We start from the raw sequence: 15,769 nt of genomic DNA on the forward strand, positions 1-15,769 counted from the left end.
CCCGTCCCACCACAAGGAGTCGCTAGAGCACGATGAGCCAAGTAAAGCCCCTTCGGCCAAACCCTCCCCTAACCCGGATGACGCTGCGCCAATTGTGCGGGGCCCTATGGGACTCCCAATCACGGCCGGTTGTGATACAGCCTGGGATTGAAACCGGCACTGTAGTGACGCCTCTAGCACTGCGATGAAGTGCCTTAGACCGCTGCGCCACTCGGGAGGCCCCACAGCTATTTTTCTGTTTAAAGAAGCTAATGATCCTCTGTGGCTAAGTCATGCTCTCTGGTGAAGTATTTTGAATAATTTTATTTAGACAGGAGTAATTATATAATTTGCCTGAAACCAGAGATCTGTAGGCCTATATAATGATGAGATGCTCATGTCTCCGCCCTAATAATGAGAGTCCTTGTATCAAAGGTGGGAATGCAGGCGACAAGCTTAGGTGTGCATCACAGGAGGTTGGTGGCACCTTAATTGGGGAGAACGGGCTCGTGGTAATGACTGTAGCGGAATCAGTGGAATGGTATCAAATACATCAAACACATGGTTTCCTGGTGTTTGATGCCATTCCATTTGCTCCGTTCCGGCCGTTATAATGAGCCGTTCTCCCCTCAGCAGCCTCCACTGGTGTGCATATTATGCCCATAGAAACACATTGGGCTTATTCTGGACAGATTATGGCGAGAGAGCCCTCTTGCTTTGCCTCTTCCTCTCTGCTGAAACTAGCAAGTGAAACAGCGCCCCTCTGTTTTACTATAATATACACTGCTCAAAAAAATAAAGGGAACACTAAAATAACACATCCTAGATCTGAATGAATGAAATAATCTTATTAAATACTTTTTTCTTTACATAGTGCTGACAACAAAATCACACAAAAATTATCAATGGAAATCAAATGTATCAACCCATGGAGGTCTGGATTTGGAGTCACCCTCAAAATTAAAGTGGAAAACCACACTACAGGCTGATCCAACTTTGATGTAATGTCCTTAAAACAAGTCAAAATGAGGCTCAGTAGTGTGTGTGGCCTCCACGTGCCTGTATGACCTCCCTACAACGCCTGGGCATGCTCCTGATGAGGTGGCGGATGGTCTCCTGAGGGATCTCCTCCCAGACCTGGACTAAAGCATCCGCCAACTCCTGGACAGTCTGTGGTGCAACGTGGCGTTGGTGGATGGAGCGAGACATGATGTCCCAGATGTGCTCAATTGGATTCAGGTCTGGGGAACGGGCGGGCCAGTCCATAGCATCAATGCCTTCCTCTTGCAGGAACTGCTGACACACTCCAGCCACATGAGGTCTAGCATTGTCTTGCATTAGGAGGAACCCAGGGCCAACCGCACCAGCATATGGTCTCACAAGGGGTCTGAGGATCTCATCTCGGTACCTAATGGCAGTCAGGCTACCTCTGGCGAGCACATGTAGGGCTGTGCGGCCCCCCAAAGAAATGCCACCCCACACCATGACTGACCCACCGCCAAACCGGTCATGCTGGAGGATGTTGCAGGCAGCAGAACGTTCTCCACGGCGTCTCCAGACTGTCACGTCTGTCACATGTGCTCAGTGTGAACCTGCTTTCATCTGTGAAGAGCACAGGGCGCCAGTGGCGAATTTGCCAATCTTGGTGTTCTCTGGCAAATGCCAAACGTCCTGCACGGTGTTGGGCTGTAAGCACAACCCCCACCTGTGGACGTCGGGCCCTCCTACCACCCTCATGGAGTCTGTTTCTGACTGTTTGAGCAGACACATGCACATTTGTGGCCTGCTGGAGGTCATTTTGCAGGGCTCTGGCAGTGCTCCTCCTGCTCCTCCTTGCACAAAGACGGAGGTAGCGGTCCTGCTGTTGGGTTGTTGCCCTCCTACGGCCTCCTCCATGTCTCCTGATGTACTGGCCTGTCTCCTGGTAGCGCCTCCATGCTCTGGACACTACGCTGACAGACACAGCACACCTTCTTGCCACAGCTCGCATTGATGTGCCATCCTGGATGAGCTGCACTACCTGAGCCACTTGTATGGGTTGTAGACTCCGTCTCATGCTACCACTAGAGTGAAAGCACCGCCAGCATTCAAAAGTGACCAAAACATCAGCCAGGAAGCATAGGAACTGAGAAGTGGTCTGTGGTCACCACCTGCAGAACCATTCCTTTATTGGGGGTGTCTTGCTAATTGCCTATAATTTCCACCTGTTGTCTATTCCATTTGCACAACAGCATGTGAAATGTATTGTCAATCAGTGTTGCTTCCTAAGTGGACAGTTTGATTTCACAGAAGTGTGATTGACTTGGAGTTACATTGTGTTGTTTAAGTGTTCCCTTTATTTTATGGAGCAGTATATTATGTAGCCCATGTATCTGATGCTGTCTGGCCATAAATGGTATGACATGCCATACTATTTTTGTCCAGACAGCATCAGATACATGGTCTACACATACTGAGACAGAGGGGCGCTGTTTAGCTCGCTCTGATGCTTTATCTGAGATTGATGCGTCTTTCTGTCGGCGTGTGTCTCTGTCAAATAAATGATCAATATTTCAATATTTTATTTGGGCAGGCAAGAGGTACGGTAGGGCGGGCCAAGCCTCCTAATGCCCACCCATAACGCCGGCCCTGAGGAGTATTAGCCTACAATGGGTTGGTTCTCCAATAGGTCAAGAAGATACGTCTCACTTAGCCTATTTATTATGGACAAGGTGTCTTTAGATCAGTTCAGATGTATAAAACAACAGATGAATCAATATGTTCCCTTTAGCCTCTATCTGTCAGTTGCTGAGTGAAAGGAGTGTGTGCTTGGCTTTCCACCAAATCACACCCTGTGGGTTGTCTCTCACTTTATAATGGTCTCAATCAATAGAGTGGTATTATACTTACATTGCACCAGGGCTGACCAACCCTCTTCCTGGAGATCTACGGTCCTGTAGGTTTTCAGTCCAACCCTAATAAAGCATAGCCTTGTACGACCATGCTGATCTCTCGAGATTTCATAAATGTATTTCTCTACAATTTCAACTGTTTTACTGAGTTACAGTTCATATAAGGAAATCAGTCAATTGAAATAAATTCATTAGGCCCTAATCTATGGATTTCACATGACTGAGCAGGGGCGCAGCCATGGGTGGCCCATCCACTGGGGAGCCAGACCCAGCCAATCAGAATTAGTTTTTCCCCACAGAAGGGCTTTATTACAAACAAACTGTCCGGGTGGCTGGTCTCAGACGATCCTGCAGGTGAAGAAGCCGGATGTGGAGGTCCTGGGCTGGCGTGGTTACACGTGGTCTTCAGTTGTGAGGCCGGTTGGACTTACTGCCAAATTCTCTAAAACGACGTTGGAGGTGGCTTATGGTAGAGAAATTAACATTAAATTATCTGGCAACAGCTCTGGTGGACATTCCTGCAGTCAGCATGCCAATTGCACGCTCCCTCAAAACTTGAGACATCTGTGGCATTGTGTTGTGTGGCAAAACTGCACATTTTAGAGTGGTATTTTATTGACCCCAGCGCAAGGTGCACCTGTGTAATGATCATGCTGTTTAATCAGCTTCTTGATATGCCACACCTGTCAGGTGGATGGATTATTTTAGCAAAGGAGAAATGCTCACTTAACAGGGATTTAAACAAATGTGTGCACAAAATGTGAGAAAAAATAAGCTTTGTGAGTGTATGGAATATTTCTGGGATCTTTTATTTCAGCTCATGAAACATGGGACTAACACTTCACATGTTGCATTTATATTTTTGTTCAGTATATATAAGCTCACGAGATCAGGATGCAATAGACGTGCGATAGAACAGCAGAATATACTGCAATAATGTTTTACTACGCTGCTCACCTCCGTTTAGCCAACAAAACAAAAACAATTACAAATGCACCTGGGGCAACCAGTGGCGCTGTTTCACCTTCCGCCGATCTCAGCTCTAACTAGCTGAATCAGTAATGTTGGGTTAGGGTTTGACTGAACCTACAGGACGGTAGATCTCCAGGATGAGGGTTGGGCAGCCCTGCATACACTAAAGAAGTGTTTCCAATAGATATGACACTAAAGTGTTCCCTCATGTACTTTAGTAGCACAGCACACACCTCTTCCCTTTGTTATTGAAGTTGTCACAGCAACCCATTGGATCGGAGCAATGGACGGACTTAAGAAGAGTATCAGTCTCTAGTCCATCCTGATAATCATTTCCTGTATCCTGAAGGTCCAACGCTGGATGATTTGTGCTGATTTCTCATATTCTGAAAATTGTGAAAGATTGTGCTCAAAGTGCTCTCTGTCATAATTGTTGACATCAGGTCTGGCCCTGAAGTGTACCTAAGTGAGCTGTTATTGAAGTCCCTGTACACGAGAGAAGTTCAGACTGCTTCTGGAGTGTACTCATGTACTTCAGATAACTCTATATTTGTGATTTCAGAATAAACCAGTCAGAAATGGTAGAGAACATTAGACCTCAATTTACCCTTGGCTAAGCCCCCCTTGGTTACTCTTGTAAGCTTGGACAACATTTTCCCGGGAAGCCCAATTACCCCTTCTAACCACTGGCGAAATCCCCTCACAATGATCTCAAACTGTGTTTTTAATACACAATTAAATTAAATACAGACTACCCCTTGCTAATCAGGAGACTCTGGTATGTTGTGGTGGACTGTCATTACAGTTGCTTTACAGGAACCTGGTAAAATGAAGGTTGTAGTGTGGCTAGCCACTGGATGGCTCTGAATGCACTGTCAGCATGCAGCCAAAGTTACTAACCACTTTTGGAGCTATGTAGTGCTCTCAAATCGTATCCTGATGTCGACAGCAGATGAGTGTTGTATTCATAACATAGCTAACTTAGCTAGCTAACATACATTTAGAAAAACGAGTTATATTAACTGGCTAGCTAGCGTTAGCAATGTTGGGTGGGAAATAAGACTGAGAACTAACTAGCTAACCAGCTGAGCTAGCAAACAATGTAACAAAAGTATAATTTTGGATTTAAAAAATACTAAATCAACAGGCTCTGCATTTCAGAAATCACAGTATTAAGTACCCCTGTTGCACTATTCAATTATTTAGCAATTTAAACAACTTGTTTTTGGATGAAAACCCTTTTATTTTGTAATGCCTCAGTGGCTTTGATTTGTTTCAAACGTGAGCTTGTCCGAGGTGTTGGACTCGATGATAGTTGCTATTTATTCATGAGCTGCAATTGGTTGTCCAAAATTCTGGCGCGAGGCTTAGCGAAGGGTCAATTGCCATTGTTTGAGCAGTCTTGTTTGATGAGTAGAAGTCTATGGATACTGTAACTGTGTCACAGAGACTGAGGTGTCAACCGATGTAACACTTTTGGCCCCGTGGGTAAAGCGCCAACGCTCCGGTGCGGTCAATAATGTTTGGTGTTGTTTCGACAAGTGTTTCAGCTGAATTGTGTGCTGTAATGAAGGGAGAGACCTTGTTGTAGTGCACTGCTCAACAGACAGGAAATATTAATCTGTGCAGATGGTTGGACTAATGACCCAGCCGCTTCAGAGGGGACTGCGAGCGTCACCTCCAGCCTGGTTGGTGGCACCAGACCCAAACATAGCGCTCAACAGTACCAAGCAGATGGCCGTGCCGAGACGCAGCAGACATTATCAGATTTCTTGCAGAAATTACCATAGAATTCAATATGGTGAAAGTAGTGTAAGTAAGGTTCCATGCCAGTGTTACTAGGTGTTGGTGTCTTTGATATCAAGCAGATTAATGGAGTTTTTGAAATAAAGGATTAGATTTAGATCTGAATACCTTATCACCGAAATCTATATATGGGTATACATTTGTATGGTTTGGGAAAATCCTTTGTGACTGATGACAACATTGCACTCAAGGGAATCTTTATTTTATTAGACTGCCATTCGCAAAGCCATTTGGGGGTGTCCAACCTTAGACAGCCTACAAATCTGGTTAAGCTTTGTAGGCCTACTTAGGTCAGTGTAGGTGTTGTTTACAGTGCCGTGATACTACTGCTACACTGTAAAAAAATGCAGTTGTTTTTACGGTAACTTACTGACATCTAGTTACCTGTAAGTTACTGTAAAAAAGGTAGTGTGTTACCGTAAATTCCAAAGAAACTTTGGTTTAACCAAAAGTTACTTTTGACATTTTCGGTAACACACTGTACTTTTTTTCTTCTTTTTACAGTAACTTCCAGGTAACTAGCTGTCAGTAAGGTACTGTAAAAACAACAGGATTTTTTACAGTGTAGATATGGCTGGACACCCAGGCTTGTTTTTGGATGAGGTAACAGTTAGCCCAGGGCAGGCTTGTCATCTACTGTCATCTACTGTGATGGACATAGACAAGGACATAGACATAGTCCCCTGTAGCTCAGTTGGTAGAGCATGGCGCTTGCAACGCCAGGGTTGTGGGTTCGTATCCCAAGGGGCCAGTATGAGAATGTATGCACTCACTAACTGTAAGTTGCTCTGGATAAGAGCATCTGCTAAATGACTAAAATGTAAATGTAAAATGATGCTGATAGTACAAAGACAACACTACACTTCCCTATGCTGCAGGAGAATGGTAAGGGGAGGTGCCTAGAAGGGTGTTACAAGAACCACCCATTGGCATGGGGCCTTGAGAATATTAGAGGATGTGGATAAACTGACACGCACAAATACACACTTATACACACACAAACATGTGTGTGGTCACACACACAGTCTTGTACAACTAACCTTGTAGGGACACACAATTCAGTCCCATTCAAAATCCTATTTTCCTTAACCCTAGCTCCTAACGCTAACCTTAAAACTAACCCTAGCTCCTTGCCCTAACCCTAAACCAAATTATAACCCTAACGCAAAGTCTAACCTTAACCCTAAACCCCTTAGAAATAGCATTTGACCTTGTGGGGACCACCAAAATGTCCCCAGTTGGTCAAACATGTTCCCGTTTACTATTCTTGTGGGAACTTCTGGTCCCCACAAGTATAGTTAAACACGTCCACACACACACACACACACACACACACACACACACACACACACACACACACACACATACATACACACACACACACCACATCAATGTACACCAAGGGGGTTTCTGTTTACATGTATTATTTTTGTGTGGTTATATGATCGCGTCCAATACTAGATTTTGTGTGTAAAAAAAATAATATTTGAAAGTCTATTATGTCATTATGGCCTCCTTGCATCCCAAAATAAAAATGTAAGACTTTGGCATCATAGATATTTTTGCTTTACAATATTTACATAGTGCAGGAGTGCAAATGTTTCAGTCACACCGACCTTACTGTACATCAGGGGTGTCAAACGTCCGACCCGTGGGCCAGATCAGGCCCGCAAACGGGTTTAATCCGGCCCGCGAGATGATTTTGTAAAGTACAAAAATGCGCTGCAATTTTTCAATAAAATAAACTGCTGTTCCAATTGCGTCCACTGGATGGCGCAATAGCAATTGTGTTAAGCAAGCAAACTGTTTATACCGGGGCAGAGCAAGTAGGTCAAGCACGTGCAGCCAGTCCGGATGAGCTACTTTGTTTTGCCCGCAATATTTATTACGGCTTCTACTTTTAACATTATGTGCTTTGGCACCCTCATTGCCCCAATATGTCTGTCAAAAAAGAGAAAAGTGGACGCAGAGTGCAGAGTGTTCCAAGAAAAATGGTCATCCTCCTATTTATTCACGGAATTGAATGGGAAAGCTGTATGTTTGGTGTGTTCACAGCATGTTGCAGTGCTGAAAGAATATAACCTTCGTCGCCACTATGTGAGTCTTCATGCCGACAAATATGACAACTTTCAAGGACAGCGGAGAAGAGAGAAGGTGAATGAACTGTTGGCGGGTCTGAAGAAACAGCAGTCTGTGTTTACTCACAGCCGAGACATCAGTTTACGCTGCAGTGAAAGCTAGCTACCTCATTGCTAATGAAATCGCAGTGGCTTCAAAACCATTTAGTGAGGGTGAATTTGTAAAAACATGCATGATGAAGGCAGCGGAGATTGTGTGCCCTGAAAAGCGTCAGGCTTTTGTAAATATCAGCCTGACAAGAAACACAGTTGCAGACAGGATTTCCGATCTTTCAGTGGATTTGGACAGCCAGTTGAAGCAAAAAGTAAAGTAATTTATTCCGTTTTCGGTTGCAATTGATGAAAGCACGGACATTACAGATGTTGCACAACTGGCCATTTTCATCCGCGGAGTTGATGACACATTGACCGTCACCGAGGAGTTCGTGGAGTTGGTGCCGATGACAGATACAACGACCGCAGCTGATATTTTTACCGCACTCGTCGGCGCGCTGTACAGGGTCGGAGTGGACTGGTCCCGCGCTGTCAGCCTGGCTACAGATGGTGCGCCCTCAATGATCGGGAAAAAAGCAGGCGTTGTGACAAAGTTCAGAGAGAAAGTGCAATCTGCAAATAGAGGACGTGATTTTTTGACTTTTCACTGTATTTTGCACCAGGAGGCTTTGTGTTGCAAGTCATTAAAGATGGATAACGTCATGAAGGTGGTCATCCAAACTGTTAATTTCATCCGATCCAGAAGCCTGAATCACCGTCAGTTTGACAGACTTCTCAGAGAGAAAGACCACATCTATGGCCTGCCATACCACACTGAGGTAAGATGGTTAAGCCGAGGTGCTGTGCTGAGGCGTTTCTTTGATTTACGAGAAGAAATTGAACAGTTCATGGAAGAAAAGGGCAAACCAGTGTTAGAATTTCATTCCGCAGAATGGATGCAGGACCTTGTATTTATGGTGGATGTTACAGAGCACCTGAATAACTTGAACAAACAGCTGCAAGGGCGCAAAAAAGTTGTCACGCAGTATTATGACAGCATACGTTCTTTCAAGTTGAAGCTGTCGTTGTGGGAGACGCAACTCGCCGGTGGTGATGCAGCTCACTTCCCCTGTCTGAAAAATGTGTGCGCGACCCAACATGTGGCAGACATGAAGCGGTTCAAGGATAAAATAACGGGACTGTTACGGGAGTTTGAGCAACGCTTTCAGATTTTTGGTGAACTGGAGAAAGACTTCAAAGTTTTTTGCTCGCCATTCACCGTGAATCCCTCTGATCTGCCCATCAGCATCCAACTTGAAATAATAGACTTGCAGTGTGACTCGGATTTGAAGGGCAAATTTGCCGCAGCTGGCTTGGACACATTTTATCAGAATCTCTTGCCAGGTTACCCCAACTTGACAGCCCTCGCTGCAAAACTGTTGTGCATGTTTGGAACCACATCTATTTGTGAGCCAGTTTTCTCTGTAATGAGCATAAATAAAACAAAGCTGCGCTCAAGGCTCACGCACAAGCACTTGAATCACATCCTGAAGTTGGCTGCCACTCAGGATGTGACGCCTGATATTGATGCGCTGGTGAAAGCTAAAAGATGCCAGGTATCAGGAGTCAAATAAACTATGCAACCCCACTTAAAGTGCTGCATGAGACACCCTGATAAAGTTCTGTGATCTGTGAAACAGTTCTGTTAATCACTGAGGCATTGTGTGTTTGTGTGTTGTTTGTCCTCAGAACTTTCAAATAACTTGAGGTGTTTTATGATTAATAGTGATGTTGTGCTTTTGGACACACTGTCCTCAGGCTCCAGCTTTATGTTTATATGTTTTTATGTTGATGTGCTATTGTTTTTAATTGATTTTATTTTATTTGTATATTTAACCTATTCTTGACTCTGTGGTTCTTGCACTTGTTTGGGGAACAGGATTTCATTATTTGTATCTACATTTCTGCCTGAGAAATGACACCCTGATATAGTTCTGTGATCTGTGAAACAGTTCTGTTAATCACTGAGGCATTGTGTGTTTGTGTGTTCTTTTTCTTTAGAATTTTCAAATAAACTTGACGTGTTTTATGATTAATAGTGATGTTGTGCTTGTACTATTTTGGACACACTGTCCTCAGGCTCCAGCTTTATGTTTTATGTTGATCGTATTAAAACAAAGAAAACAATCTGAAGTTGTTGTTTTTAAGTTATATATACCATGATTTTTCCGGTCCGGCCCACTTGGGAATAGATTTTCCTCCATGTGGTCCCTGAGCTAAAATGAGTTTGACACCCCTGCTGTACATCATTAAATTGGATTGGAGATTAACATTTGTAGAAGGAAAATATAGCATGCTCTATTTGCATTGTGATTTAATAAATCGCTATCGTGCCGGAGTTGTTGTCAGGTAGATATATAATGATTCATATTTTGAGAAAGGTGTCCATTTTGTTGTCTTCTGACTGACAGCTGCTTCTTATAGAACTGTCTTATCTGGAAGCTCCTTTGTAATTTTACATGCACACGGTTTCATACAGGCCGAATTTAATGCAGCTTGTTGCCTCTGACTGTAAGCCTATAATTCCCGTCAGAGAAAGTCATATTCCAGAGCAAATTATGGTGTTTTTCATGTTGAATACTAGCGAGGCATTAATTTCATTACATTGAGATTTCTGTTCCCCACATTGGACTGAAATCTATCTGCCTAGTCTTGGCGAAGCAGCCAATAACACCAGAGATGATATGCTGTGGCTGGTGTGACATATGCAGACTCGCTGAGGGAGGAATTAGCTTGCTGCTTTCCTCTCAAGTGGAAAAATACCAAGTCATTGTCAACAACTATGTTCCATACAAAATGTACACGTAACTGCCAAAATAATGGAAACACTTGAGTAAATGAGGGATATGAAGTATATTGAAAGCAGTTGCTTCCACACAGGTGTGGTTCCTGAGTTCATTAAGCAATTAACATCCCATCATGCTTAGGGTCATGTATAAAAATGCTGGGCAGGCCATTATTTTGGCTACCATGGCTATTCCCCCATAGGATAACAATGCCCACATCCACAGGGCACGAGTGGTCACTGAACGGTTTGATGTGCATGAAAACGATGCAAACCATATGCCATGGCAGTCTCAGTCACCAGATCTCAGCCCAATTGAACACTTATGACAGATTCTGGAGCGGTGCCTGAGACAGCGTTTTCCACCACCATCAACAAAACACCAAATGATGGAATGTCTCTCGAAAAATGGTGCCGCATACCTCCACTAGAGTTCCATACACTTGTAGAATCTATGCCAAGGTGCATTGAAGTTATTCTGGCTCGTGGTGGCCCAACACTTTATGTTGGTGTTTTCTTTATTTTGGCAGTTACCTGTACATGTTCAAAGGAGGTAAGCGGTGGAAGCTGTATGGTGGAATCATGTAATTCAACAGTGTAGATCTCTTCAGTGCCATTGTCACAATGTTCAATCTTAACATTCCGTTAGTGAAGTTTTCTTTTGCACGTTTGTTAGTGTTCTCTATCTAACCATGTTTTTTGGTTTTGCTCTCCTCTCTATGTAGTGGGATGATGTCCCTGTGTGCCCCACCCTCAGTCTCCCCTCCGCTGCCTTGTTTAGTCTCCAGAGTTCCTGCTCTCTGTCAGGGGCCCGCCTGCTGATTCCTCCCCGACACCACGTCACGTCACAGGGAGGGCGATGCGGCGGTTTGTCTACTGTAAGGTGGTGCTGACCACTTCGCTGGTCTGGGTGCTGGTGGATGTCTTCCTGTTGCTCTACTTCAGTGAATGTAACAAATGTGACGACAGGAAGGATCGCTCACTGCTGCCTGCTCTGAGAGGTGAATAAAAACGTTATTAATCCCACAAGGGGAAATTGGATTTGTCACCAGCAAGACACAACAACAACATACACATGCATACTTCAGACACACATAGACAGAGCACTGATGGCTGGTGAAACAAGCACAACTCATAACTTCTATAGAAGCCAATGGATTCAATAGAATATACTTTCCTCTGTAGATATGGGTTGGTGGCCATGCAAAGCAGTCACCATGACAGATTTGCCAACTCCACACAGTAGTCCAATACAAATTACACTATTCTTGTGCTATTACATTGCTATTACTTTTGGGAAATTTTGGAGAACAAACATCACAGTAATCTTCAAAGAAAAGAAATGGAGTTACTAACTTGTTGAATCTCAGACTGAGTGCACAATTAAGATATATTATTTTCCTTGAGAGTGGAAACCATGGTTAAGTCTCAAATCCCTGGTTCAGGGAGTAGCATTTTTCAAGCTAATTTCTTGCAGTTCTACACATTTTGTCATGGGATGGTTAGAACCTTATGCAGTTTTAATGCTGATTTTCTGCAGTTCTACACATTTTGACATGGGATGGAGATATTGTTTTCAGTTTTAAAGCACATTTTCTGCATTTCTACATATTTTGCCATGACTTATGCCATGTTCATATGATATCTGAGTGAGAGGGACTAACAAAATTAATGGGGGCCCCCTGGAGGTCAGGGCCCCTGGGCAGGTGCTGTGCGTGCGTGGTCAGTAATTAGGCCATGATTATTACAAGGTTTAGATAGCTGGGTAGACTAACTTATAAATTGTTAGCTGACATGGGCTAATTGAGTGACTGTCAGTACCTGACATAACAAGAGGAAAACTGCTGATATTGCTCGTTGTGTATTCTACTATCCTAACTAACAGTAAGTTGAAACCCTTACTTCCTGGTTGGGGGGCCCCTAGTGGCTGCGGTGTCCTAAGCGTCCGTTTATGTCACTTGTGCCTAGAAACAGCACTGCCCTGGTTAATCAACCTTATCCACAGGAGTGTCCTATCCTTATTTGGCCCAGCATTTCCTTACATGCCCTTTCCAGTAAGCAAGTTTACAAGTGGCCCTCTAAGCTGCTTTCAAGGTTAGAATGGGGAGAGAAACATCCTCCAGAAAGAAGCTACAAATCTATGTGGCCTTCTGGATTCCAGACTAATTTCCATCACAACAGTGCCTGACGTTATATACGATTTACTTATGCTCTTAGTTTAATTTAAATGGTGTTAGCCGATTTGATACATGTGCTCGGCATTGAGTTCATTTTCAGACTCTAAATATGTCAGTGTAAGCTTTTAGGGGAATTAATGGCTTAGTCCTTTGGCAGTCTGTCACCCATTCTCTGATTCACTGTTGCTTTAAGAGGCTCCAATGAACATCATCAAATTTATTTGGTTGGCTAATGGTCTTTGATCCTTGTATCACCATGTTAATATTATTTAGCTTAGGCCTTTTTTGCCATTCTTAAAGGGATAGTTCACCAATATGTAATTTTGTAATTTGGGTGAATCCCTTTAATCCAGTACACTTATGACTACAGTAGATTGAAATACTGCAGTTTCTGTGTAGTATTGTAGATTTGATATTCTATGAAAGTCCGGAGAGGACAAAAAATATTCCCTCGTTATGTCGAGGGGGAGTTGCACTCTCGCGACTTCGGTTGAAAGATCTACAATTATGCCTGACAAGGCCAATGAAATCCGCACCTCGCTGGAAGCCCCGCCTTCCACAGGTGATAAGCGTGAGGCTCAGATTAATTCCTTAAATTATTCCGCTCTTCACCTGTGTGAACAGGAACGATTCACACTACTAAAACAAACCATTGGAAAACAAGACTGTCTTACGTTGTGCCAACTAAACTGTCCCATAGTGGTAGAACGTGCTCACCCCCTGGACGTTGTGTGCTAAACGTTGTACTTGTTCTCATACATTTTCTAATAACAAACAATGAGTTATTCTTCAATTTGCTGGTGCAATGAGTAAGATGGCTAAGAAAACGACCAAGACGACGATGGCTAAGCCTTGAGATCATGCCCCCAGTCATGCGGTTGTCGTGGAAATTACCACTAAGGACTCCAAGTCAAAGTTAAATGAACAGACCTTTATTATCACGGCTAGAGAGGTTACAACAAACGTAATACTCAAAGTACAAGTCTGTCAGAAGCTCTGAAGGGATGCTCTCCCTTCAGCACTCTTTATACTCATACACAAACTAGGCGTCTCTGCTCTCAGGGTGCAATAAGCTGATGATGACCTTGCACACATAGTTTCTAGGTGTTGGGCCAAAGTAATAATGTGTTCGCTTCTTTATGTTCTTCTATCAGTCCCCTCCCTGAGAGCAAAGTCACAGAACATCCTAACACAATAACAAAAAACAATATGCTACATGTAGTCACGTATTTGCAGAGACACAGAGAACACAAAACATTTCCACTACACGGTTATACCATTTCTCTGAAAGATACTCATGATCTATGTGTAGTTTGTCTCGGCATGGAGCACGCTCAGGCGGCCCTCGCTCGAACCAGTCCGTGTGCGCATTGCCACGTACTGCATACAAACTCCTTGGAAAGACGTAGCATTCTTGAGTAAGCTTGGATTACTGATGGTGACTTTTCTTTCCCGGATGCCGGTACCTCAGCTGGGACCGATGTGCAGGAAGCGGAGATGGATTGGGTGGTCGGAGCAAATGTCTTGTCTGCCTGGGCATGGGGTATGCGGTGGCTGCTGCGCTCAACCCAGCTCCTGTGCGCTCTTTCGCCAGTTACGGGAGGCTACTCGAGGTGCACAGGGTTTGCGTGCACCTCCGATGAAGAAGCAGCCCCCCGAGCACTTGGCTGGAGTAACCCCCGTAGCGAGGAGCCTTGGCACGGGTCTGAGTGACCAGTGCGCCCCTCTGCAAAAACATTACTGTGACAACAGTGCCTCCACGTTTGTTCAACGGGGTACTACATCAGCCATTGCCAAAGCCCCTTGTGCCTGTAAAGGGGCCGGGCTTCATGCAGGCTATACAGTCTCGCTCTGTTACCCTGCGTTCCACAGTGTTCACAGGGTTCAAGGGGTATATCAATCTCCCCAGGGTGAGCGTGACAAGTTGGGTCACTGTCCACAAGGGGGTGCCCCTCCCCCATAGGTGGCTCATTACTGGGATTAATTACTGATTCCTGCCTGTACCTCACTAGTCCCTATGAGGTGTCTAGTGATACAGGTTATGGGCTCTATAGGTGATTAGTTGCTGGTAGCGGAGTCGAGGGAACCAGCAGGGTTGGACATGACCACGCTATTATCCTACATGCAGTCTCTGTGGTTCATATGAGCCCCCAAATGAGCTGTCTGTCTCCAGCTCAACGCTTTTCATTCCTGGGAATTAGATTCAATTTTGAATTGTCTGTTACAATAGAAGAGGTCCGTTTTTCAGAGCTGTCTTTCCCATTCCCAGCTAGGTTACAAGGTGCTTTGTCGCCAGTATCTATGACTGGTCAGTAGGTTAACCTCCATGATAAAAACATTTCCCTGGGTCTATTTTTTATGCTGCTGTCCAGCGCTGGGTGCCAGCCGGTTACCAGAATGCATCTTACCGCCTAAACTGAGTGAGGCTTGTTGTGACAACAGTACCCCCAAGTGGCACGGCCAATCAGGGTACGTCACTGATCTCTCCCAGTCCACAAGGTGGCATCCCGCCCCTTCAGATGGCACTTCACAGTAGTCTCGCTGTCTGCTCTGACCAATGGCGCGCATGCGCAGTGTCGCCCTGGATCATGCGAACAGTGACATCAGGGTACAGACTACAATTAGTTGTGCGTCCCCCATGCTTTTGCAGCGCCATCACATCGACTGTTCCCGAGGCCTCAGTGCCCATTTTGAGGGAGGGGATACTGTATCTCCCATCTCCAGAAGCAGGCAATCCGAGGGGTTCCTATGTCAAAGATCCGGGACTGCTTGTACTGCCGGTATTCCTGGTTACAAAAAGGGACGGGACATTGCATCCCATTCTAGACCTACGTCCCCTCAGCAAGCACCTCAGTCTACAAACTCAGAATGCTCACGAGCTGTTGTCTATTACAGCGATTGGCTGTTGTCGGCAGAGTCGGGGGGGCAAGCAGTGTTACAAACATCCATGCTACTGTCCCGTATTCAGTCTCTAGACTTCATAAGAAA

At 44.6% G+C, this 15,769-nt stretch overlaps 1 protein-coding gene across 2 annotated transcripts in view; it reads left to right on the forward strand.

Moving 5' to 3' along the window:
- LOC121551715 (polypeptide N-acetylgalactosaminyltransferase 13) overlaps positions 1-15,769 on the forward strand; it is a 113,891-nt gene that overhangs the window by 12,595 nt on the left and 85,527 nt on the right. For both annotated transcript variants that reach the window (XM_041864464.2, XM_041864456.1), the window contains exon 2: positions 11,330-11,605. In XM_041864464.2, the coding sequence (XP_041720398.1) occupies positions 11,464-11,605 (142 nt within the window). In that variant the 5' untranslated portion in view covers positions 11,330-11,463. The remainder of the gene's footprint in view (positions 1-11,329; positions 11,606-15,769) is intronic.

Source organism: Coregonus clupeaformis, chromosome 4 (assembly GCF_020615455.1).
Source record: "Coregonus clupeaformis isolate EN_2021a chromosome 4, ASM2061545v1, whole genome shotgun sequence".
Lineage (NCBI taxonomy): Eukaryota > Metazoa > Chordata > Actinopteri > Salmoniformes > Salmonidae > Coregonus > Coregonus clupeaformis.